The 25,157-nt window shown below is 37.5% G+C and overlaps 1 protein-coding gene and 1 long non-coding RNA gene across 2 annotated transcripts; both read right to left on the bottom strand.

Moving 5' to 3' along the window:
* Positions 1–1,962: 1,962 nt before the first annotated feature.
* LOC130461969 (uncharacterized) lies at positions 1,963–4,292 on the bottom strand. Its single transcript, XR_008922044.1, has 4 exons — positions 4,152–4,292; positions 3,944–4,045; positions 3,221–3,285; positions 1,963–2,235 (listed from the first exon to the last, which is right to left on the bottom strand). It is a non-coding gene; the product is annotated as an uncharacterized lncRNA (long non-coding RNA).
* A 12,425-nt stretch (positions 4,293–16,717) lies between these two features.
* On the bottom strand, positions 16,718–24,516 carry LOC110800723 (uncharacterized). The gene is made up of 2 exons (XM_056828666.1): positions 20,561–24,516; positions 16,718–19,544 (listed from the first exon to the last, which is right to left on the bottom strand). The coding sequence occupies exons 1-2, from the start codon at positions 24,104–24,106 to the stop codon at positions 17,268–17,270; spliced, it is 5,823 nt and encodes a 1,940-aa protein (XP_056684644.1). The 5' UTR covers positions 24,107–24,516; the 3' UTR covers positions 16,718–17,267.
* Between the last annotated feature and the right edge of the window lie 641 nt (positions 24,517–25,157).

Below are 25,157 nucleotides of genomic sequence, written 5' to 3' on the forward strand. Positions count from 1 at the left end.
CGAAAGTATCACTTTAACTTGGAAAAATAATTTGATTTCGAACGTAAATAAGGAATATCGTATACTTTTAAACAAGATAAAAGGAAATCGGCCCCCCAAAAAAAAGTACCAATTTTTCAACACTATAATACGTAGAATCTCGATTTTTAAGAAATTTATTTTAAATAACTAGATAGTTAGGCGCCTAAAAATTTATTAAAGTAAAACCTTAGCTTCTAGATACCACTTTGTAACACCCCGACAATTCTCTCTTTTCTAAAATAATCTTTTAATATAAAACGTAGAGAATTATCAAGGCATTATTGCCCGTGTGAAAACGTAACGGCTTATTCAGAATTTTGCAGCGGAAAACATAAAACTAACTTTAGGTTTATAAATAATCGATTACAGGTTTAATCCCAAAAACCAATCAACGAAAATAAGGAAATATAAATAGTACGACAAGTTTAAAGTCCAAATTAACAAACCAAGTCACTTAGCAAAACAAAACTAAATATAAGCTCTCAAATCCCGATCCCCATGATGCATCATCTTCAAACCTGTAGATGGACAATGCTTATTAATCCTTAGAGACTGCTCACCAAAGATTGGGTCATCACAGGATCAATAAGGCATAGCCATGATCAACATGCACAAGCAAAAGCACGTAATCAGCAAAGCTGAGTACTACATACTAAAACAAAAACAATCTTAACATGATACTAATAAACGATAAGTAAGGGCAAACAACACATATTAATTTGAATACCACACTTGACTACACTAGGCTAGACTGGACTAGACTTTTATAACAATAACATTATTTTAATTGAAATAGTCAATGGACCGAGTTGCTACTAGAAACTTCTTCTTCTTCACTAAGGAAGACGAGGTACGGGCGCGACTCCGTAAACCCCAATGACCTGCGATATCGAGGGACTTTTAAATAAAAATAGAACCGGTGATCAATCCGGCCCCAGAAAAAGCCATAGGCTACCCATGACCCCAACTCCTGATTGTCCGTCACTTTAGACGTGCACAGTCTAAAGCTATTGCTACTCATTTTTACTTTACATGACTTAACTTTTAATACTTGGTTATGACTCATCAAACATAAATATTATATTCAACAAGTAAACACAACTTCTTTTATCTTTGAATTAAACCAGTGATCACAACGTTCAACCAAGAGCCAATTCCAACTATTTTAATCCTTCCTTTATCCATATTTAAAAACCTTTATTAGGTATAAGGTTCAACTACCAAACAAGGTCCTCGGCCCTTATAAAGTAGTGAAAATCTAAAGAGGAACAACGATCAATAAAGATCTAAACCAATATTAAATAATATAAAGTTCCACAAAACTAACATGCTTGCATCAATATTCCATGCTAACATGATTCAATTCTTATAAATAAAGTTCTATGCTCAACGCATTAATTCAACGACATTGAACATGAAATTCCAACATAAACAAGTTCATAAATATATTCATCATATTCTCAATACAACACACATCCAAGCACACAGGTATGTACGTACCTTGTGTAAACAAACTGATAGGCCACTTTAACGAATTCAAAAGTCGCCCACAAACAATTCTCCGCCTAAAACAATCAAGAAACGTACCCAAATCAATTCCTAATCATTGGCAACCATAACAAAGAATTCTAAATGCATCCTATACATATTTAGAACATTCCCCAATATCAAAACTTAAACCTTTGATTTCCTAGCATCATAATTATTGAATTAGTGATTGAAATTCGTTGAAAACTCTTTGCAAACATCGTACTTTAAATTTTCAGAAATATAACTAATTTCAAACTACTCCAAAACATAATTAACATTCTTAAAATCAGAAAAATAATAGCTTTAATAATGTATAATCATTCTATTATAATTTTAGAACATTAAAACCTTAAAAATCCCTTTTTCTAAAATATCCCTTTTTAAATATAACTGTAGGGAATTATCAAAGTATTATCGCCCGTGTGAAAACGTAACGGCTTATTCAGAATTTTGCAGCGGAAAACATAAAACTAACATTTAGGTTCATAAATAATCTTATTACATATTAGGTCCAAAACCAATTAACTGAAATAAGGAAATACGAATTGTACGACAAATTTCAAATTAAGTTAACAAACCAAATCATTTAAACAAGCAAATATAACTACAAGCTCTCTAATCCCGATCCCAATGATGCATCATCTTCAAACCTGTAGATGGGCAACGCTTATTGATCCTTAGAGACTGCTCACCAAAGATGGGTCATCACAGGATCAATAAGGCATAGCCATGATCAACACACACAAACAAAGCACGTAATCAGCAAAGCTGAGTACTACATACTAAACAATAATATTCCTAACATGATACTATTAAAGGAACCATAACATGATACTAATGAACATAAGTAAGGGCAGACAAAGCATGATAATTTGACGACCATACTTGACTAGACTAGGCTAGACTTATGATAATAATATTATTTTGGTTGAAATAGACAATGGACCGAGTTGTCCATCCAGAAGTCTTCACTAAGGAAGACGAGGTACGGGCGCGACTCCGTAACCTCAGTGACCTGCGATATCGAGGAACGTTTAAATAAAAATAGGACACGGTGATCAATCCGGTCCCAGAAAAGGCCATGGGCTACCACCATGAACCCCAACTCCTGTTTGTCCGTCACTTTAGACGTGCACAGTCTAAAGCTATTGCTACTCAGTTTCACTTTACATGATTTACAAATTGATACTCTGTTATGACTCAACAATCACATAAGGCATATAATCCACATTCGTTCACAACTGTTTTTATCTTGGAATTAAGTACGTGATCATAAAGGCATCAATCAAGACTCATTCCAATTTACCCAACCTTTCCTTTAACCATGATCAACCCTGTATATGGGTATAAAGTTTCAACTTACTAAACAAGGTCCTCGGCCCTCATAAAGTAGTGAAAAGCTAAAAAGGGAACAACAACCAATTGATCCAAACCAATCATATAGAATAATCTAGTGTTCCCAACCAACGTGTTTGTACCAATAATCCATACCAACATGTTACAGTTCTCTTAGTGCAAAACAAGTTCAATAAGTTTGTCCAACAGTATTAAACATGCACATTCCATATAACCAAGTTTGTCTATAATATCAACATCACCAAGTTCAACAATAATATCAACATGATTTCAACAATTAGCACACATTCCAAGCACGCGGGTATGTACGTACCTTGTATAAACAAATTGATAGGCCACTTTAACACTTTCAAAAGTCGCCTAAAGAGAATTCTCCGCCTAAAACAACCAACAAATATTCCCAATCAATTCCTACTCATTGATAACCATAAGAGAGCATTCTAAATGCATCCTAAACATATTTAGAACTTTCCCCAATATCAAAACTTAAACATTTGATTTCCTAGAATCATAATTATTGAATTAGTGATTGAAATTCGTTGAAAACTTTCGCAAACATCGTACTTTAAATTTTCAGCAATATAATTTCATCTAAAAGCTTCACCATGGTCAATCTACGTTCCTAGTATCTCAACACAACCAATTCAATGATCCATACTCAACCTATCATGATTAATAATCATAAAAACTTTGAATTTCATACTTTAAACAATCAAAAACCAATATTTCAGTGTAATTAGATAATCTGAAAATTAATAACTTTATTATAAAATTCATATAATCTCAAATTTATAATTTAAATCACAAAACCCATAACTTTAATTCAAGAAAACATAATTCAAGTTAATAAATCATAAATAAGCCCTAACTTAATTTTAATTAGTCAAAACTGAAAATTAATTCGTTTTTTAATCTCAACCCAAATCTTAAAATCATGTTCAAACCATAAAAATCATGAATTTCATATCAAGAACATAATCTAAATTAACAAACTTTAATTTAAGATAATTAGTTACTTAGGATTTAAGAAAGTAACCAATTCAAGAGTTTAAGGGGAGTGCTGGCCGGCGGACAGCGGTGGCTCGCGGCAAGGCTGAGCACGGTTGCGTGCGGTGGTCGGGCCTTGGGTCACTGGTTGCTGCGCGAAAACGAAGGGAGTCAAGCCATGAGAGCAAGAACGAAAATAAGGAAATACAAAGAAGAAGGAGGAAGGAGGAGAAGCTTGAAGAAGAAGAAGGATTTACCGTGTTGATGGTGGTCGGCTGGGCGGCGAGCAGCGGGAGAGAGAAAGCTGAGTTGCGTGAGGTTGAAGAAGGAGGGTTTTCTCTCTTTCTTTTGGTTTTCACGTGAAGAATAGAGAAGAGAAGGGTTTTATTTTTTTGTTTGGCCTTTGCCCAATTGGGCTAGGAGTAGGATTTAGGTTGATGAATCCACAATGGGTTAGGACTTGTTTTCTAATTTCAGTAGAACGTGGTTTTGCAATTCGAACTCGTTTTAAAGTAAAACTCGAAAATACATTTTGATTTCATAAATCATTTAAAATATTCAAAATGTAATAACATAATTATATTTTAATTACATATTCATTTCTAAAATTCGTAAATTACATTTAAATATATTAGATATACGTTAAAATATATAAATAAAATATAATAGAATTACGGGGGATTACAATCTACCCCTCTTAAAAGAAGTTTCGTCCCGAAACTTGACACGGAAATTCACATATCTTTCCAAACTTTTCAACTTATTCTTATTGTAGAAGTACTTTGTGCCACTCTTGTGCACTCTTTTGCCAACCAAGCGTTACTTGCAATACTCAAGAACACATTTTCTTATGCGGAAGATCTATTTACTTGCATCAACATGTAAAGGTTGCTAGAAATAAGCATAAAATGCATAAAATATCATAAAAATAGGTAAAAAGCGCGAATTTCTATCGCATTCTACCCCCTTAAAGAAAACGAGTTACGCCCTCGTAACTCACCTCAGAAAATAACTCTGGATACTTGATCTTCATGTCATCTTCGGCTTCCCACGTTGCCTCTTCGTACTCGTGGTTCGACCAAAGCACTTTCACTATGCTGACGTCCTTATTGCGTGTACTACGCACTTTTCTATCAAGGATTTTCACAGGCCTTTCTTTGTATGTGAGGCTACTATCAATCTGGATTCTCTCAGGCTCTAAGATATGACGCTCATCAGGGATATAGCGCTTTAGTTGGGAAATGTGAAACACGTCGTGCATCTTTTCGAACTCCATTGGCAAGGCTAACTTGTATGCTACTTTCCCTATTCGTTGCAGAATCTCATATGGGCCTACATACTTGGCACTTAGCTTGCCCTTCTTCCCAAATCTCATCACACCCTTGGTTGGTGATACTTTCAAGAACACTTTATCACCTACTGCAAATTCATCATCTCTTCTTTTCAAATCAGCATAACTCTTTTGCCTATCCTGGGCAGCTTGAATTCTAGCCTGAATTATTTTCACATTCCTGACAGTCTCCTCAATGAATTCCGTTTCCAAGACTATATTTTCACTGAAATCATTCCAGCAGGTGGGACTTCTACATTTTCTCCCATATAGTGCCTCAAAAGGTGCCATCTTAATGCTTGCATGTTAGCTATTGTTGTATGAAAATTCGATCAAGTCTAGATGGTCTTCCCAACTACCCTTAAAGTCAATTGCACAAGCCCTCAACATATCTTCCATAGTCTGGTTAGTTCTCTCAGTCTGACCATCGGTTGCAGGGTGGAAAGCAGTGCTCATTTTCAAAGTTGTCCCAAGGTTCAACTGGACTTTTTGCCAAAATTTCGAGAGGAATCTTGAGTCACGGTCTGAGATAATATCGGTTGGGACCCCATGCAACCTCACTACATGCTTAATGTATGTCCTTGCAAGATGTTTCTTTTTCCAAGTCTCTTTAATCGGAATAAACACGGCTGATTTTGTTAGACGGTCCACAATCACCCAAATGGTATCATTTCCGTTCTTTGATCTAGGCAAGGCAGTAACAAAATCCATAGAAATGGAATCCCACTTCCATCCAGGCACTTCTAAAGGTTGAACTTTCCCCATGGGTCTTTTGTGGTCTATTTTGACTTTCTGACAGGTTAGGCATCTAGACACAAACTCAGCAACTTCCCGTTTCATATTAGGCCACCAATAGATTTGTTTCAGGTCTTTGTACAACTTGTCACCCCCAGGGTGCACCGAATATGGAGTATTATGCCCTTCTTCCATGAGACGTCTCTTGAGTTCTTCACACTTCTGCGGTACACACCATCTCCCTTTGAACCTCAAACTACCATCCTCATGAATCTCGAAATCCACTTCCTTCCCTTGACCCATCTTTTCTTTGATCTTCCCTAAGTACTCATCCCCAGCTTGACTTTCTCTAATCTCCTCGAATATGGACAACCCCAATGATAATGCACTCAATTTTGCTCTGGTTTCCCCGGGGTTCACTATTTCCAGGCTAAGTCTCTGCATATCTCGACACAACTCTTCCGACACTACCAAGACATTCATACTATGGCTAGATTTCCTACTCAATGCATCGGCAACTACATTCGCCTTCCCCTCATGGTATTGGATATTCAAATCGTAATCCTTGATCAACTCTAACCATCTTCTTTGTCTCATGTTGAGGTCTTTCTGGGTGAAAATGTATTTTAGGCTTTTGTGGTCTGTGAAGATCTTACATGTTGCCCCATAGAGGTAATGTCTCCAAATTTTCAAAGCGAAAACAATCGCAGCTAGCTCTAGATCGTGGGTAGGGTAATTAGCCTCATATGGTTTCAATTGACGCGACGCATACGCGATCACCTTCCCATTCTGCTGTAACACACACCCCAACCCATTCTTCGACGCATCACTATATACCTCAAACCCTTCATTCCCATTAGGCAAAGTCAAAACAGGTGCTGAGGTTAAACGCTCTTTGAGAATTTGGAAAGCTTCCTCACATTTTTCACTCCACTCAAATTTTGATTCTTTCTTCATCAAGTTGGTCATGGGTCTTGCTATCTTTGAGAAGTCTCTCACAAATCTCCTATAATAACCAGCTAGACCTAGGAAACTCCGAATATCCGACACATTCTTTGGAGTAGGCCACTCACTCACAGCTTGAATTTTGGCAGGATCCACAGAGACCCCTTCTTTTGACACATAATGCCCCAAAAATGCTACCTTTTCCAGGCGGAACTCACACTTAGAGAACTTTGCATACAACTGGTTCTTCCTAAGCGTCTCCAAGATAACCCTCAAATGATCATCGTGTTCTTTTTCACTCCTCGAATAGATCAGAATATCATCAATGAATACCACCACAAACTTATCTAGGAATTCATGGAAAATCCTATTCATTAGATCCATAAATATGGCGGGTGCATTGGTTAACCCAAAAGGCATTACTGTAAACTCATAATGGCCATAACGAGTCCTAAATGCAGTCTTAGGAATGTCTTTCTCAGCTACTCTCAATTGGTGATATCCCGAACGCAAATCAATCTTTGAGAACACGCTTGCCCCATTCAACTGGCCAAACAGGTCATCTATCCTAGGCAAAGGATATTTGTTTTTGATTGTTACATTGTTCAACTCCCTATAATCAATACATAGCCGCATACTCCCATCTTTCTTTTTGACAAACAATACTGGAGCTCCCCATGGTGATGCACTAGGCCTAATGTACCCCTTGTCGAACAACTCTTGCAGTTGGGTCTTCAACTCACTCATTTCTGGAGGTGCCATCCTATAAGGTGCTTTGGATATGGGTGCAGTCCCGGGATTTAACTCTATGGTAAACTCAAGGGCCCTAGCAGGTGGCATACCTGAAATCTCATCCGGAAATACATCTACGAATTCATTTACGATTGGAACATCCTCTATCTTTACCCCAACTTTCTTACTCACATCTTGGACACTACAGAAAAATAGTTCACACCCTTTATTGACCAGTTTCCTCACTTGTAATGCGGAGATCACCCCAAAGTTCCCAGACTTCCCAAAACGTCTATATGATATTGATTTCCCAGTAGGGTTCTTTAGGCTTACTTTCTGAATCTCGCAATCTATCCTGGCCTTGTATAAGCTTAGCCAATCCATCCCCAGAATCACATCTAGGTCCCCCAAACTAAATTCTATCAAATTAGATGGAAAAGTGCAATCTTTTATCTTCAAAGGCAAGTTCTTAAATAATTTCGTACACCTTATTGTTGCACCATTAGGCATACTAACAGGTAAATCAATTGCCTCAAAATCTACTAACTTCAAATTTTTAACAATAGAGGTCGAAATAAAAGAATATGTTGCCCCTGAATCAAACAATGTTTTAACAGGTAAGGAGTTGATAGAGAAAGTACCCGAAACTACATCTGCAGAACGTTCAGCTTCATTTCTACTCATTACGAACAGCTTTCCGGGAGCCTTGTTGTTATTGTTGTTTCCATTGGCAGGTTTGTTTTGGTTTCCCTGGTTGTTTGGTGCCCCAGCAGGCTTCGAACCTTGGTTCCCCGAATGGTTAAACCCTGGTTTCCCTTGGTTACTACTCCCACTACCATTCTGCTCTCTCTTCTGCTTTGTGAAGCACTCAAACTCCCTATGTCCCTTCTTATGACAATAGTTGCAAATTACCAATTCCCCCTTACAATCCTTCCCAGGGTGGTTGTTGTTGCACCTCTTGCAGTGGTACACTCTGTCAGTTTGGTTTCTGTTGTTATAGTTATTCCCCTGGTTGTTTCTTCCCTGGAAATTACCATTACCATTACCATTACCATTACCATTCCCATTTCTATTCCTTTTGAAGTTCCCTTGACTGCCCCCAGCATTGAACTCTTTCCTTTTATCCCCAACAACAATATTTCTTTTGTCTCTCCTGGTCTAAAGGCCATAGATATGAGCAGCTCTCCCATAAACAATGTCTAAGGACGTAAAGGTTTCCCCGCCTAGTCCCAGCTGGATCTCATCGGTCAACCCCTGCTCAAACCTCTGAGCCTTTAGCTCCTCAGTAGCTACCACTTCCGGTGCAAACCTCGACAAAGCTATAAACTTACTGTAGTATTCAGCAATGGTCATATTCCCCATCCTAAGGTTGATAAACTCCTGGGCTTTCTGCTTCCTCATAAAAGGAGGATAAAACTTCCCCCTTAAGGCAACAATAAAAGAATCCCAATTGAATCCCTCAGCAGTACTTAGTCTAGTCCCATTTTCCCTCCACCAAAGGTCGGCCTCATCTTTCAGGTAGAGGACAGCTTGGCCTACTTTCATATGCTCAGGACAGTTTACCGCCCCAAATAGTTTCTCAAATTCCCTGATCCAGTTTTCAAGGAAGGTGGGGTCTGCCTGCCCCTTAAAGTATGGTGGCTTAACTTTCGCAAGCCTTTCAAACATGTCCCCTGCAGAATCGGGGCGCTCAGTTCTTTCCTGGGTTAGTTTTTCCGCCAAGAGGCGAATAGCAGCAGCCAGGTCACTATTATTGGCCATCCTAGAGCGCGACCTGAAATCCATATACTCTAATTCAGGTTCAAACTTTACTTATATTATCCTCTAGTAATGCAATATCACATCAACATTCAAAATTCACACCAAATGGACAATCATGCAGAACATTCAACCGACAGACAGGGAATAACTTCAAACATCACGAAAAATAAGGTAGAATAGAATAAAAGAATAAAACATTCCCCCTTGCGTGCCCGTAATAAACCTTGATCTTTTAGATAGTCAATAATCTGACTTTTATTCCTCAGAAGAATGTCAATAACAATCCTAAATATTAACACACACCTGTTCTCAAAATAAAGTAAAAAAAAGGTTCTACGATATAAACATAAACTATGGTTGGGCGGATTGTCCAACATTTTTCTCACACACAACTAAATATGTAAGCAAAGCTAAAGGGAGACATCATCAGACTTGTCCTTTGATTCGCTATAACCTTCTAGGGTGAATAACTCATATTTAAGTTCATCATCGTCATCCATATCAAAATAATAAGCTTCTTTTCTTGGCCTAGAGGATCTTCGTAGACCTTGAAGTTGATGATTAGCTTCCTCTGGCTCTGGCTCAGGTTCAGGTTCATGTTCAGGCTCGAGTTCAGGCTCAAACTCAAATTCATGCTCGACCTCCAATTCATGCTCGAACTCAAATTCAAATTCATGTTCGAACTCATACCCAAATTCATGCTCAAACTCAGGCTCCGAATCGCTTTCAGGTCTCAAAACAGCTTGATAAATATCGACCCTAGTTTTCCCTCTAGCACGATCAAATTCACGAAGGGCTTCATCATCACTATCAGGTTCTCCTGCTCTTAAAGCTCGACGCAGAACAAGTTCATGGCTGGTGTAACTGTTAATGTCAGACTCGTAATCCATTTCATTTTCATCATCACTTAGAACAATAGGGTTAGAATTGCTCCCTATTCTATTTCCTTGTATGCCAGACATGATTAGTGATCTATAACAATTAAACATAGTTTCTATGTTAGTAATTAGTACTCTCGCTTACCGTATGATCCCACAATACACAACAAGTAAGAATATGTATTAATAGCAAAGCATAGGAAAGACACGACAGTTAGCAGGCACAAAAGTACAATCATGTTGACATAATGCAGACACAATGTTTCTATTCTATATGCCCTTTCCTATGCCACCCATCTCTCAAAATAAACATAGTATATCAAACATTGAAGCATGAAAGAATAAAACGAGAATGACTTATAAGAATTAATTTGTTTAAACGAATAATTATTTAAACGACAAATAATTAATAAATAAATACAATATTTTTTTTTTTTTTATAATTACGAAAATGTTAATTTAAAAAAAACGAAATACATGAAGTCACACAAACAAGAACGTATTTCAAATCATGTAATTCCAGAGTTAATTTTAAAATAAATTCAAACATTTCTAACTAATAACTTTCAATTTATTCACTAGTTGTAGTTTACTTCAACGAAATTCTTTTTATGTAACTAATTAGTTAGTTAGGTGCCTAAAAAAATAAAAAAAAGGTAGACACGAAATGTCAGTAAAACCTTTAGCTCAAAAATACCACTTTGTAACACCCCGACAATTCCCATTTTCTAAAATATCCCTTTTTAAATATAACTGTAGGGAATTATCAAAGTATTATCGCCCGTGTGAAAACGTAACGGCTTATTCAGAATTTTGCAGCGGAAAACATAAAACTAACATTTAGGTTCATAAATAATCTTATTACATATTAGGTCCAAAACCAATTAACTGAAATAAGGAAATACGAATTGTACGACAAATTTCAAATTAAGTTAACAAACCAAATCATTTAAACAAGCAAATATAACTACAAGCTCTCTAATCCCGATCCCAATGATGCATCATCTTCAAACCTGTAGATGGGCAACGCTTATTGATCCTTAGAGACTGCTCACCAAATATGGGTCATCACAGGATCAATAAGGCATAGCCATGATCAACACACACAAACAAAGCACGTAATCAGCAAAGCTGAGTACTACATACTAAACAATAATATTCCTAACATGATACTATTAAAGGAACCCTAACATGATACTAATGAACATAAGTAAGGGCAGACAAAGCATGATAATTTGACGACCATACTTGACTAGACTAGGCTAGACTTATGATAATAATATTATTTTGGTTGAAATAGACAATGGACCGAGTTGTCCATCCAGAAGTCTTCACTAAGGAAGACGAGGTACGGGCGCGACTCCGTAACCTCAGTGACCTGCGATATCGAGGAACGTTTAAATAAAAATAGGACACGGTGATCAATCCGGTCCCAGAAAAGGCCATGGGCTACCACCATGAACCCCAACTCCTGTTTGTCCGTCACTTTAGACGTGCACAGTCTAAAGCTATTGCTACTCAGTTTCACTTTACATGATTTACAAATTGATACTCTGTTATGACTCAACAATCACATAAGGCATATAATCCACATTCGTTCACAACTGTTTTTATCTTGGAATTAAGTACGTGATCATAAAGGCATCAATCAAGACTCATTCCAATTTACCCAACCTTTCCTTTAACCATGATCAACCCTGTATATGGGTATAAAGTTTCAACTTACTAAACAAGGTCCTCGGCCCTCATAAAGTAGTGAAAAGCTAAAAAGGGAACAACAACCAATTGATCCAAACCAATCATATAGAATAATCTAGTGTTCCCAACCAACGTGTTTGTACCAATAATCCATACCAACATGTTACAGTTCTCTTAGTGCAAAACAAGTTCAATAAGTTTGTCCAACAGTATTAAACATGCACATTCCATATAACCAAGTTTGTCTATAATATCAACATCACCAAGTTCAACAATAATATCAACATGATTTCAACAATTAGCACACATTCCAAGCACGCGGGTATGTACGTACCTTGTATAAACAAATTGATAGGCCACTTTAACACTTTCAAAAGTCGCCTAAAGAGAATTCTCCGCCTAAAACAACCAACAAATATTCCCAATCAATTCCTACTCATTGATAACCATAAGAGAGCATTCTAAATGCATCCTAAACATATTTAGAACTTTCCCCAATATCAAAACTTAAACATTTGATTTCCTAGAATCATAATTATTGAATTAGTGATTGAAATTCGTTGAAAACTTTCGCAAACATCGTACTTTAAATTTTCAGCAATATAATTTCATCTAAAAGCTTCACCATGGTCAATCTACGTTCCTAGTATCTCAACACAACCAATTCAATGATCCATACTCAACCTATCATGATTAATAATCATAAAAACTTTGAATTTCATACTTTAAACAATCAAAAACCAATATTTCAGTGTAATTAGATAATCTGAAAATTAATAACTTTATTATAAAATTCATATAATCTCAAATTTATAATTTAAATCACAAAACCCATAACTTTAATTCAAGAAAACATAATTCAAGTTAATAAATCATAAATAAGCCCTAACTTAATTTTAATTAGTCAAAACTGAAAATTAATTCGTTTTTTAATCTCAACCCAAATCTTAAAATCATGTTCAAACCATAAAAATCATGAATTTCATATCAAGAACATAATCTAAATTAACAAACTTTAATTTAAGATAATTAGTTACTTAGGATTTAAGAAAGTAACCAACTCAAGAGTTTAAGGGGAGTGCTGGCCGGCGGACAGCGGTGGCTCGCGGCAAGGCTGAGCACGGTTGCGTGCGGTGGTCGGGCCTTGGGTCACTGGTTGCTGCGCGAAAACGAAGGGAGTCAAGCCATGAGAGCAAGAACGGAAATAAGGAAATACAAAGAAGAAGGAGGAAGGAGGAGAAGCTTGAAGAAGAAGAAGGATTTACCGTGTTGATGGTGGTCGGCTGGGCGGCGAGCAGCGGGAGAGAGAAAGCTGAGTTGCGTGAGGTTGAAGAAGGAGGGTTTTCTCTCTTTCTTTTGGTTTTCACGTGAAGAATAGAGAAGAGAAGGGTTTTATTTTTTTGTTTGGCCTTTGCCCAATTGGGCTAGGAGTAGGATTTAGGTTGATGAATCCACAATGGGTTAGGACTTGTTTTCTAATTTCAGTAGAACGTGGTTTTACAATTCAAACTCGTTTTAAAGTAAAACTCGAAAATACATTTTGATTTCATAAATCATTTAAAATATTCAAAATGTAATAACATAATTATATTTTAATTACATATTCATTTCTAAAATTCGTAAATTACATTTAAATATATTAGATATACGTTAAAATATATAAATAAAATATAATAGAATTACGGGGGATTACAGAGGCGGTTGGTGCGGTGGCTGTTGTGCGACAATCAAAGCAAGAGAATGAGGAGAAGGGAATCGAAACCGAACAGAAAAAGAACGAAAAGAAGAGGAAGGAGGAGAGGGACTACCGTAGGGAAGGACGACGGTGGTCCGGTGCAAGGAGGGCGGCGGCGGTGGTTGTTGTCGTGGTGTTGCTGTGCGAAAACCAAACAAAAGGAGGGGAGTGAACGGTTAAGGAAGGACGAAAAGAGAACGAAAAAGAAGGAGAACGAAGAAGGAGATCGAAGGGAGGGAGACAAGCTTACCGGCGGCGACGAAGGTCCGGCGGCTGGCTGAAGCAAGGGACGCAGCGTGAATGAGGAGGAAAGTCTTGGGGCTTGAGAGTCCACGTGATTGCAAGGGGAGAAGATGAGGGTTTTGCTTTTTCTTTTCTCTTTTGGGTTTGCACGTGAATTAGAGGGAGAGAAAGATTGTTTTGGGTTTTTATGATTTGGGCTTTGCAAAATGGGATAGAAATAGGATTTGGCTTTTATGATTCGAATCCAAAGCGGAATAGGATCGTTTTCTAAATTCAATCGATTTTCGTAATTCAAATTCTTTTCAACTTAAAATTCTAAAATTATTCTTGATTGCACAAATCGTTAAAATATTTAGAATATATTTAAATAAAATTAAATATACATTAAATATATAAATATAATAAGGTTCAAAATCGTTAAATATTTAGAACGTACTTAAAATAAAATAAATATACGTTAATTATATATTTATTACTAAAATTCATAAATTCTATTTAAATATAAATAATATACGTTAAAATATATTAATGAAATTTATAAATTTACGGGGGATTACACTGGCAGTAGCTCCGTTGAAATTTGTGCTTGCGCACAACCTTAGACTTGTGCGTGCGCACAGTACAGGGGAAGTCAATTGCTTCATTTCCTTTATTCCTTCAATTCTTCTTTGCATACTTAGTAAACCCAACTATATTAATCCTCCATTAAGGATTTAATTCACCTATTCACAACAAATTCGTTTGATAATTCATAAATATTTTAAAATTTTACAAATAATATTTAATTTATTTTACCTTTTAAAATATGTTAAAAGCAATATCCCTATGGAATCCTTACACATAAATGAGAAGAATGAGTTTTGAATCACTTAAAATGATTAAGAAACAAAAGAGATATCTCAATTTTAAAATGAGAAAACTATAAAATGGTGATAAATAAAAAAAAATTGAAACTTTAAGGTAGTAATTTAAAATAAAAGTTTCATAAGGTAGTAAATACAAAAGTGGTGTATTTTTAAGGTAGTAAATACCAAAAAATCCTACATAAAAATACCCCTATTTCAATACTTAATACACCAAATACCCTCAGGGACGTCATTAACTCGTAATCAACTCAATTGGCACCTAATCTCTCCCACTTCCTTCTTCCCTGGCCTTTCCTCTATCCTCTTCCCAGATCCCTAATTTTTAATCATTCCCCGGCCTGTCCGTCGGATTACGATTCTCGGGCGATGGAGTTCAGTTCAAATAGCCCAATTTTGATGGGGCTTTCTCCAACATGGGAAATTCACCTTAATCTGCTAATTTTTTAGGATATGATGGAAATGAATTTCGCAGACTATTTCCTATAAAATAATCCCGCAAATCATTCGACCATGGCGACCACTTCACTCGAACCCAACCTCCAAACTGCAGCAATGGAGGCATTTGAAGCTTCGAGAACTTCGATGTATTATCTTTAATACAATTATCTAATTTGCATTGTAATCCCTCCACATTCATCGCTGATCGTCGAAAAAATTATTTTTTTGGGCGAAAATCCTAGGCCCTAGTTTGTTTCCCAATTTGAAATTAAAATGGAAATTTGAGATTGTGTATTAGAGATGAAGGGGGAAGTTCTCTAAGAAAGGAAAGGGTTGATTAATTAGGGAAGGAGGAGGGATGATGTTGTCTTTGCTTGTCGCTGCTGATGTTGTTATAATTGCTTGGCGGCGACGGTGGCGGCTGACAAAGCGACAGAAGAAGCTGCTGGATAAGTCATAGCCCTATTCGTAGGCGGAGGCAAAAGAGGTTGGGGAAGAAGGTGGTGGTGATTTGAGGAGAGAGAAATCGAATGCTAGGTCTGCGATCTCGGATTCCGAATGGCGAAGTTCGAGCTCACAATCGTAATATGATTTAGGCGGTGATGGCGCCGAAAGCGTTGGTGGTGCTGGTCGATCGGGGTTCTGGGAAGAGAGAGGAAGGAAGGGGGAGAGAAAGGAGATCGGTGAAGATCTAGGCGCGGAGAGGACGCGATTCCTTCTAGTTGCAACGTCCGTAGAGGAAAGGTCATGAAAGAAGGAAGGGGGGAGAGAGAAAGGTCTGGGAAGGTCAGGGAAGAAGGAAGGGGGAGAAGGGGGAGAAGGGAAAGGTCAGGGAAGAAGGAAGGGGGAGAAGGGAAAGAAAAAAGAAAATGGAAAAGGAAAAAAATGTGTTAATGGGTGGGTTAATGAGTAGGTTAATTGTGGGGTTAGTGGGTTAATTAGATGTTAATTGAGTTAATTATGATTGATGACATCATTAATGTTATTTGGTGTATTAAGTATTGAAATTGGGTTATTTTTATGTACTATAGAAAGTTGAGGACATTTGGTGAGTTTCTTCAAAACTCAGGAGCATTTCATAAAAAAATCGATGTTTATATTATGGCCATTTAGAAACTAGAGTTCAAAGTCAGATAAGGGAATTTTGTGTTTTACCACCTAAAAATATTCGAATTTGTGTTTTATCACTTAAAAATCTCAAACTTTTATTTTACCACCTAAAAATTTTAAAAAATCCATTTTACCTCATTTTAACAGCATTTATACAACCGGGAAAACACGCTACAAAATATCTAATCCCCTTGATTAATTCATGTATAAGTTATGTACAAAATCCTTTAATATAGATTAGAAAATAGTTTCCTGAAATTCCGCTAAATATGCACCTTGAAAAACACACGAAAAATGGATCATTTATTGGGTACAAAGAGGAACCTATGCCTCTAGTCAAGCAAACAGTTAATTCTCATGACAAACTTCAAAATCAATATTCATTTCAAGAAACATTTTACAAAATAGTACACAAGGCATGACAATTTTAGCCTTACAAGTCTCAACAGGCGCTCCCTATACTGCATACGCCTCTATGAAACGGTTGAAACCCCCAACAATGCAATGGTCACAGACTAGTGACATTCATAAATGCGTATAATTTACAACATTTGGACCACCCGTCACAAGATTTGACGCCTCACTCTCAACTATCGAAACAATGACTTCCAAACATCAAAAATAAACCTCAATCTTTCCGAAACCAACAAAAGTTAACTGAAAGATGCCCAGAAATAACAAAATGGGCTGCTATTCTCCAAAATATAGCAGCCACCATAACTAAAAATACACAAATTTACCAGCCAACTCGGCTCTTAGAGAACTATAGGCATTCATAATTATACTTCGAAGCAAACTGTGGGGAAGAGCCACTCACCCAACAAGGCTATGTCTTGCACAATATTAATCTCAGAATCATTTGAAAGAGAGCTGGAAGAGATTGAGCTAGATACGCAATGTGACTAACGGGACTTTTCCTCCTCAACTTGCGTGATGTCTTCACCAGCAGTCTTGCCATGTCCCTGATCATCGACTTTATTGTTGGATGATCGAGTCACAGTGGTTGTTGAGTCAACATTTGTCCTACTTGAATCATCTGCATTTGGCTCATCAACTTCAGGTTGCTGCTGAGAAACTAGTTGATGATCTTGCAAAGCCTGAACCTCTACAACTTCCATCTGTCTGTTGATTTCCATTTGATCATTGAACTCAACAGCAGATGTATTAGTTTTGTGTTGATGTATTTGTAGTGGTTCAGATTCCACAAAGCCAACCTCTTCTAGTTGACCTTGTGAATCAACTTCAACTGCAATTTCCGCCTCAACAGCAGGAAATTCTTGCAATCCCCCAGCATTTCTATCTATCAGCAACGGTCTAGAGTCCCCAGAATCAACTGTCAATATTTGTTGTGCAAACTCGGGAGCAGGAATGCTTGTTTGTGCAGTAGGAGATTTTGGTATACCTTTAATATCTGTATCTGTTTGCAACTGCTCAGGTTCTATAGAAGAGATTCCTTCAACAACATGCCAATCTCGTAACTCTTCAACATCTCTGTCTCTTTGCAGTGGCTCAGATTCCTCAGAATCAACCACTTCCTTCTCTTCAACAACAGGACATTCTTGTACCTCATGAATGTCTCTATTCAACTGCAATGGCTTGGATGACCCAACTTTTTCTCTCTGATCATCAAACACAGATGCAGGGGAGATTCTTCCCTCATAAGCCGGCAATTCCTGCGTCTCGCGAACCTCTTCATCTATTTGCAATGATTCAGATCTCGGAGAATCAAACTTTTCCATTTGATGTTCAGGGTCGAGAGCAGATCCAATGCTAATTCCAACAAGATCTGATTCTTGTATCTCTTTTCCCTCTTTTCCCAATAGCAATGGTTCATATGTATTTCTCTCAATTTGACTTTCAGATTCAACTGCAGGTGTAATACTCCCAAGAACAGACGTTTTTAATGCCTCGTCCTCAGGCTCCAGAACCAGTGAATCACTTGCATCAAGTACTAATGATTCCTGAACCTCTACCGCAGCTCTATCTACTAGTAATGGCTCAAACTCCATAGAACCAACACTTTCTGTTTGATCTCTGGGCTCAAGATCTGGTGCAGTACTTGCTTCAACAAGAGGTGATTCATCTAACTCTTTAATGTCTCTTTGTATTTGCAATGGCATGGATTCCACAGAATCAACTCCTGTTTCAGTTACTGTTTGTAGAGCTTCAAAAGAATCAGATTTATCATTGTCTGCTTCAACTTTCTCAACATCTTCACTAGAGTGTTCAATAATCTCGGGATCCAAGATTGTCTTTTCTGAAACAATCTCATTCCAGACAGAATCCAGATCCTGCCCTTGTAGAAAAGCAAGGTCAGGTTGTGTTCTTTCTGGAACTGATTCCCTGGTATTGAAGGCAGAATCAGCTGTGAGTGCTAATACTTCAGAGGGACAGCCTCCTAGTTCTGTATCTTCTAACAATAACTCAGTTTCTAGAGAAACATCTTCCACTTTTCTCGTGAATTCAGCCGGGACAGATTCTGTGACCACAGAATTTTCAACTTCTTCACTCACTTTCATAAATGCAGCATCGATATCCTCAACAGACTGAGCTTCCAGGTCTAGCAAATCAGTACTGATATTTCCTTTATGTGAATCTAGGTTTGATTCCTTAGTCTCGGGAAGATTGGTTCCTGTAACATTTTTCTCAGATTCCGAATTACCAAGATGAGTGCTACTGCTATCTCCAAGCAATGTTTCATGGTCAAATGGCATCTCAGTACTAGCATATACTTCACCGATAGCTTCTGCAGGAATATTTGAGACAATTGCAGCATCAAGATTAATCATACTGTTCCCCGAGTTTGGTTCAATGTTTGACACTCGGAAGTCACCAATTGCATCCAGCTCAGAAAATAATGCTTCATCCATCTCCTTGACATCATTATTCACTTCATTCATGATATGCTCATCAGCTAATGGTCCTTCGAACCCTTCAAAAACCTCGTGGTTTTCCTCTATCATATATGCATGTCTGGTTTCAAGTGTATCTTGAATATGCTGCTTAAACTCTGGAATTGTTGTCTCATAATCCTCAGGCTGGGAGAAAGATCCACTGCTTTGACCTTGATCAGACAATATCTTGTGTTGAAGCTCTTGAACCATGAGAACATTTACAGGTTCATCAATTTTGTCTACTTGATCAGCCTCCTCAAGCTTCCTATTAATGATGTATTGTTCCTGCGTAAACATATAGTAACGATGTTATAGAACTTGCACTCCAGAATAGACCGGTGGTCAATGTCCAATTGTGTTCACCACAATCCATAAGACAACCCTGTTTCAGTTCTAAAAGAGGGTCAACTTATATACAGCAAAGATATGAATATTTCTACAGAAAGGATTTGGCATGCTGATCAAAGGACAAACGTCAAGTAACCTAGTATACAGATATATGTTGTTAGATTTACTAAAATCATAGTTTCTATTTTTTCTATTTCGTGTGTGTGTACCGGGGGAGGGGGGATACTATTTTAGCCACCATATAGGAGAAGTTAAGGGCTTGATAAATGTTTATAAGAAAATGAATGCATTTGCAGTCATCTCTCATTTTAAAGGCATGTTTACAAGTCATGCTGAATTAAATCTTTCATCAAGGTCCATCTATACAACTCAGGAATATCAATCAGGCTATCAACATATGTAACCTTTCACCTTCCCTTGGCTATAGGTTCAAATCAATCCTTAAGCCAGTTTTATAGCTGCTAAAGGAAAAAAAATGCAAAGTAAAAGTCGCAACAAATGTTTTTCCATTATTTGCCTGAATGAGACTTTGCTGAGCAAACAATATATTCGATACAGGATAATACTTGCATATTTCAAAAACTGCCTAAAGGCTTGTGAAGTAGCTGAAACTTGATCATGTTTGACTTTATACACACATCTCAGCCCAAAAATTAACAATACCTTAGTCCATACAGCATATGGGCTACAGGACAAAGTTGGTAAAAACCAGGTAGTGTGGCCAAAAAATAAAAAAAAGTTGCACAATCCCTGGGTTTAATGGTACTAAAATCACATGGATTTCAGCCTATTTTTCCCGCTAAGATAAATAAGCTAGATTATAACCAACAGAATAACTCAAAAGGGACTTATTGTACTTATAAATCTAATCAGTACGGCGGAAGACCCTGATATGAGACAAAGACAATGTCATTAGAAAAATTGAAGGCACATGAAGAAGCAAAATGATTTACCTGCTCCGCAGAATCAGAACAGGGATCATGGACGTCAGAATCATGGGGACAAAAATGTTTTTCATCCAATGAAAAACCCAGCGTTTCATTCCCTTCATTTTCACAACTCTTCCAACTGGAACTAGGTACCTGAAACTGCTGACTTACTTTCATTTCCTCTTGAATGTCGTCCTTTGACTCGGCCTGTGAAGAAGACAATATCGAGTGGACAGGAAAAAGAATATCTGCCAACACAACTTCTGTTTTCTCTTGAGCTAAGACAGAATCTTCAGCAAACTCGTGTCTATCAGCAGAAGGGGGCATATTATCTAGCTTATTTTCAAGATGATTTTCAGCACTGTCTTTCTGTGCAAAAATTTCCTCTACTTCATGAGGAGAAACTGTGTCGTATGATACTCTATCCTTCAATCCTTTGTCTAAGGAATCTATATTCAAATGACCTTCATCTTCTGTCACTACCAATGTTGGTGAATTACCAGGAAGTTGAGTGACCTCTGAAAAGAAATCAGTGCTGTCAAGCCCACTACCTTCACCAATACCACTCATTGTCAAGCCATTGCCATCTGCATCTTGTTTTGTGTCCCCGGAAATGTTCTCAGCATCTTGATTGTGCACATTTAACTCTTCAACCACAAATAAATCTCTTGATAAATGATATAAATCAATCCCTGATGTATCTCTCTGCAGATCAGAAGAAGAGGAGGACAATGAATGGTTCATCTTCAGTGGGCTGAAGTCATAAACGGGTTCCTTTGGACCGTCGACCTCAGTTGCTTGACTGTGTTCTGATGTCTCTAGTGATGCTGAGGGCTCCAGAGAATACTTCACAGGAATGTCAACTTTCAAAAGATTGTTTACTTGGCTTTCTTCCCAATTTACCAAGCTGCTGTCAACATCTTCCGCTTTCTCATCATTGAGAGCATTTGAAGTAGATAATGCGCTACAGCTAATACTGTGATTCACTTCGATTAATTCTGTCACCGATTGGCTGTCACTGTGGCTAAATTTGCTATGAGACAGCCACGGTTCTACTGCAGGATACATTTCCCTGCACTCAAGTCTATTATCAGCTGATTCAACAGTTTCAGATGTGTAGGAAGCTGCAGCAGAAGAAGACTTTGCCCTACCCAACTCAACTTCAAACACACTGAGAACAAAATCTTTCTTATCCTGTTCATCATCTGACAATGAATCTAAATCTTCAGAAGATAGGCTTCCATGTTTTACAAGCGCAGAAGCAGGATCGATCTCGGAACTGGGTTCAACTTCTTGAGCAGAGTCATGCTCTATGAGCTTCTTTTCTTCCTGGTCTGCTCCTACAGAAGTTGATTCTTTTTCAGCAGAAGAACTTGCCCTGGACTCGCTACGCTCACTTAACTGTCTTTCAAGAGAAGAATAATTCATCATATCAGAATTTGCCCTACCCAACTCAACTTCAAGCTCACTGAGAACAAAATCATTCTTATTCTTTTCTTCACTTAACAATAAATCTAAATCGACAGAAGACTGGCTTCCATGTTCCACAATGACAGAAGCATGATCGGTCTCGAAACTGGGTTCTACCTCTTGAACACTGTCATGTTCTATTTGCTTCTTTTCTTCCTGGTCTTCTCCTGCAGAAGTTGATTCTGTTTCAGCAGCAGAACTTGCCTTGGACTCGCTAAGCTCACTCAACTGTCTTTGAAGAGAAGAATAGCTCATCATATCAGAATCTGTTCTTTCTGGCACAAAATAAGGTCTAAAACGACTAGGCCTTCCAGAATCAAAACCAGATGAGGACCCCATATTGAATGTCTCATTTCTTCGAAATAACACCTCCCTATGAGTAAGTTCTGTAAACTCCTGCTGGAAACTATCTTCAGTTAGATCAGGCTTTTCTTCACTAGAGTCATAGGGAAGATCAAAAGGATTTCGCCTAGACAACATAATAGACGGTGCAGAGCCAGGAATTGGTGGTAATCCCAAGTCAGCATAAGAGTCCTGAGGAAAGTTAAAAGGATTGTCTCTTCTCGTAGAAATAGGTACAACTGGAAATGGTAGATCCATGCCATCCATGTCAATCAAATTCCTGTCACCTGTCATCTTCCTTGCTCTTCTCCTGGCAATAAGGCTCTCCAGGCGCTGGTTCCTTTCCATTTCAGATGTCCCTAGATCCATAAGATTCTTCTGGTCATCTTCTGTCCACATAATCACAGACTTCGCCGGATCTTTTTTACCAACTTGGGTTTCCTTTTCATTGCCATCATCGGCATAAGTTTTACCATCATCAGCCTCGTCATCTTTTCTATCACTTTCATCATCGGAATGAATGCTGCTATCAGGAGATATCGCTGCCTTCTCCATCGAAGCGGCAGAGCTTTGACGGGATAGACTACTGGGCTGTAAATTTTCATCATCTAGAAGTGGATCAAGCTCATCCAGCATGGGAATAATGTCCGCCATTGAAGCATCTGGAGAGGAACTCTCAGCTCCATCAGACCCAGAATCAAACTCAGCATCTTCATCATGATCAGAACCCATTTGTTTCCATGATCTCAGAGTTGATTCTATGTAATCCCTCATCTGAGCATCTGATGATCCTTCCGCCATATCATAACCCTCAAATCTCTCCTCTTGAAAATCTTCATCTGTATACATCCGATCATCAAGAACATCAAACTGTTTCCATGATGCCAATGAAGGTTCTAATTGATATCTTAGTTGAAAATCAACTGATCCTTCTGCAGACTTATAATCCTCAGAATTCTCATGCTGAACCTCCTCAGTTGACAACAATACAACTTCTTTCGAGGGTTTCTGCAATTCCGAGGAAGATGCTAAATTATCTCTCATCTGAACATCAACTGATCCTTCTGCTGATATATAATCCTCAAAATGCTCCATCTGTACCTTCTCAACTGAAGAAAACCTGGTTTCCAGATTTTCACCTTCACCATAACCAACCCTGATCCCCATCCTATACAATTGATCACCCAAGTCCACATTCTGCTCGATCTCGGTATTCTCGAGCTCACTCTTTGTTTCATCAATCCATTGTTTCTCAAATCTGATCTCCCTTGAATTATGATCAGTAGACATTGAACCAAAACCAACATCATCACCATCTACTTCAGATTTATCTAACCTATCAGTATTGTCTAGCAAAGGCTCTTCATCAATGATCTTCACATACTCTCTTTTCATTTCAGTGTACCTACTATTACTACCAACACACTCATCTTCCTCAACAACAGTGCTGCTCTCAAATCTCCCCGTTTTCGACTGCACGATTTCGTGAGATACTTTCTCATCTTCATCACACTCAGGGACAACATTTGGTTCACCAAAACTCAAAAGGCATCCAAGTAAAACCGCAGTACAAACAAGTACAGGGGAGGTAGAAACTAATACTGAAAACAAAAGCGGGAATGATCTATACAAAAATAACAACAACAACAATAAACCAACAACAAAAGGATGATTATAAACTGATCTGTAACAAAATTTAGTTGTTATGATCACAAATTTCCTGATTCGAACACCAACTTTTAATCCATCATCACCCATTTTTTCAACTTTTCTACCAGATTAAGCTCAAATCGGTATAAAACTATAAACCCAGAACAAATCAAAGAGAACCCAATTTGATTTACTGAAATTCGATCAATTCCCAGCAATAACTCAAAAAAGGAGTAAATTAATCAAAAAAATAAAGGAAAATAAAGGGGTAACTTACAACTTGCAAGTAGTTGATTATGAAGAAGTTAATGATCAATCAAGTTTGGGAATTGAATAAAGAAATTGGATTGTGGGTAAAAGAGCAGGGAGGTAGTGGGAAGAAAGTGGGACTTAGACTGACTAGTTTGAAGGTAGAAAATTGCGCAAAATTATCATACAGATCTAAATCCAAGAAATCAAAAGAAAAGGTGAGGTGTGAGACCAAAAAGCTTAATTAAGATCATAATTGTAATGTTAAATTTGGTCCTTTCTTTGCTGCTTTCCGGAACAGTGACAGCTTATTTGGCTGTTGCTTTCCTCAATTCCGCTTTTTCCGCCAATATTCCGTTGGAATGTCGCCCTTCTATGAGTTCCATGACTTGGCCCACATTTATACACCGTACCTTAACCTTACCAATGAAGTCTTAGCTTATCACAGCTACAATTTATGTTACTCCCTCCGTCTCTTTTTGTTTGTAGCTCCCTCCGTCTCTTTTTGTTTTTTACGTTTTTCTTTTTGGGTATTTCAAAATGTTCTCTCACACTTTTCCATTGGGACATTAAATTTTTCTCATTGTCCAATATCAGAATTTTGATAAAAGTGAAAACATTATAAATAAACGTAATTTATCTCGTTTAAATAAAAAAATTGAGGGATTTCAATGCAAATTAATTATTCGTTAAAACGCGTGAAAAATACCAAACGTAAAAAACAAAAAGAGACAGAGAGAGTACTATAAAAGCTAAAATTTATGTTACTACAACTAATCACCATAAATCATGGGGAAGAAAATTGTTCAAAATTAGAGTTCATTTAAAAACTAATTACACATCATGTTTAGTTAAATACATCTAAATAATGAAACCAATCCAAACATTGAAATCATTCCAAACAATTCAA

Source organism: Spinacia oleracea, chromosome 5 (genome assembly GCF_020520425.1).
Source record: "Spinacia oleracea cultivar Varoflay chromosome 5, BTI_SOV_V1, whole genome shotgun sequence".
In the NCBI taxonomy this organism is placed as follows: Eukaryota; Viridiplantae; Streptophyta; class Magnoliopsida; order Caryophyllales; family Amaranthaceae; genus Spinacia; species Spinacia oleracea.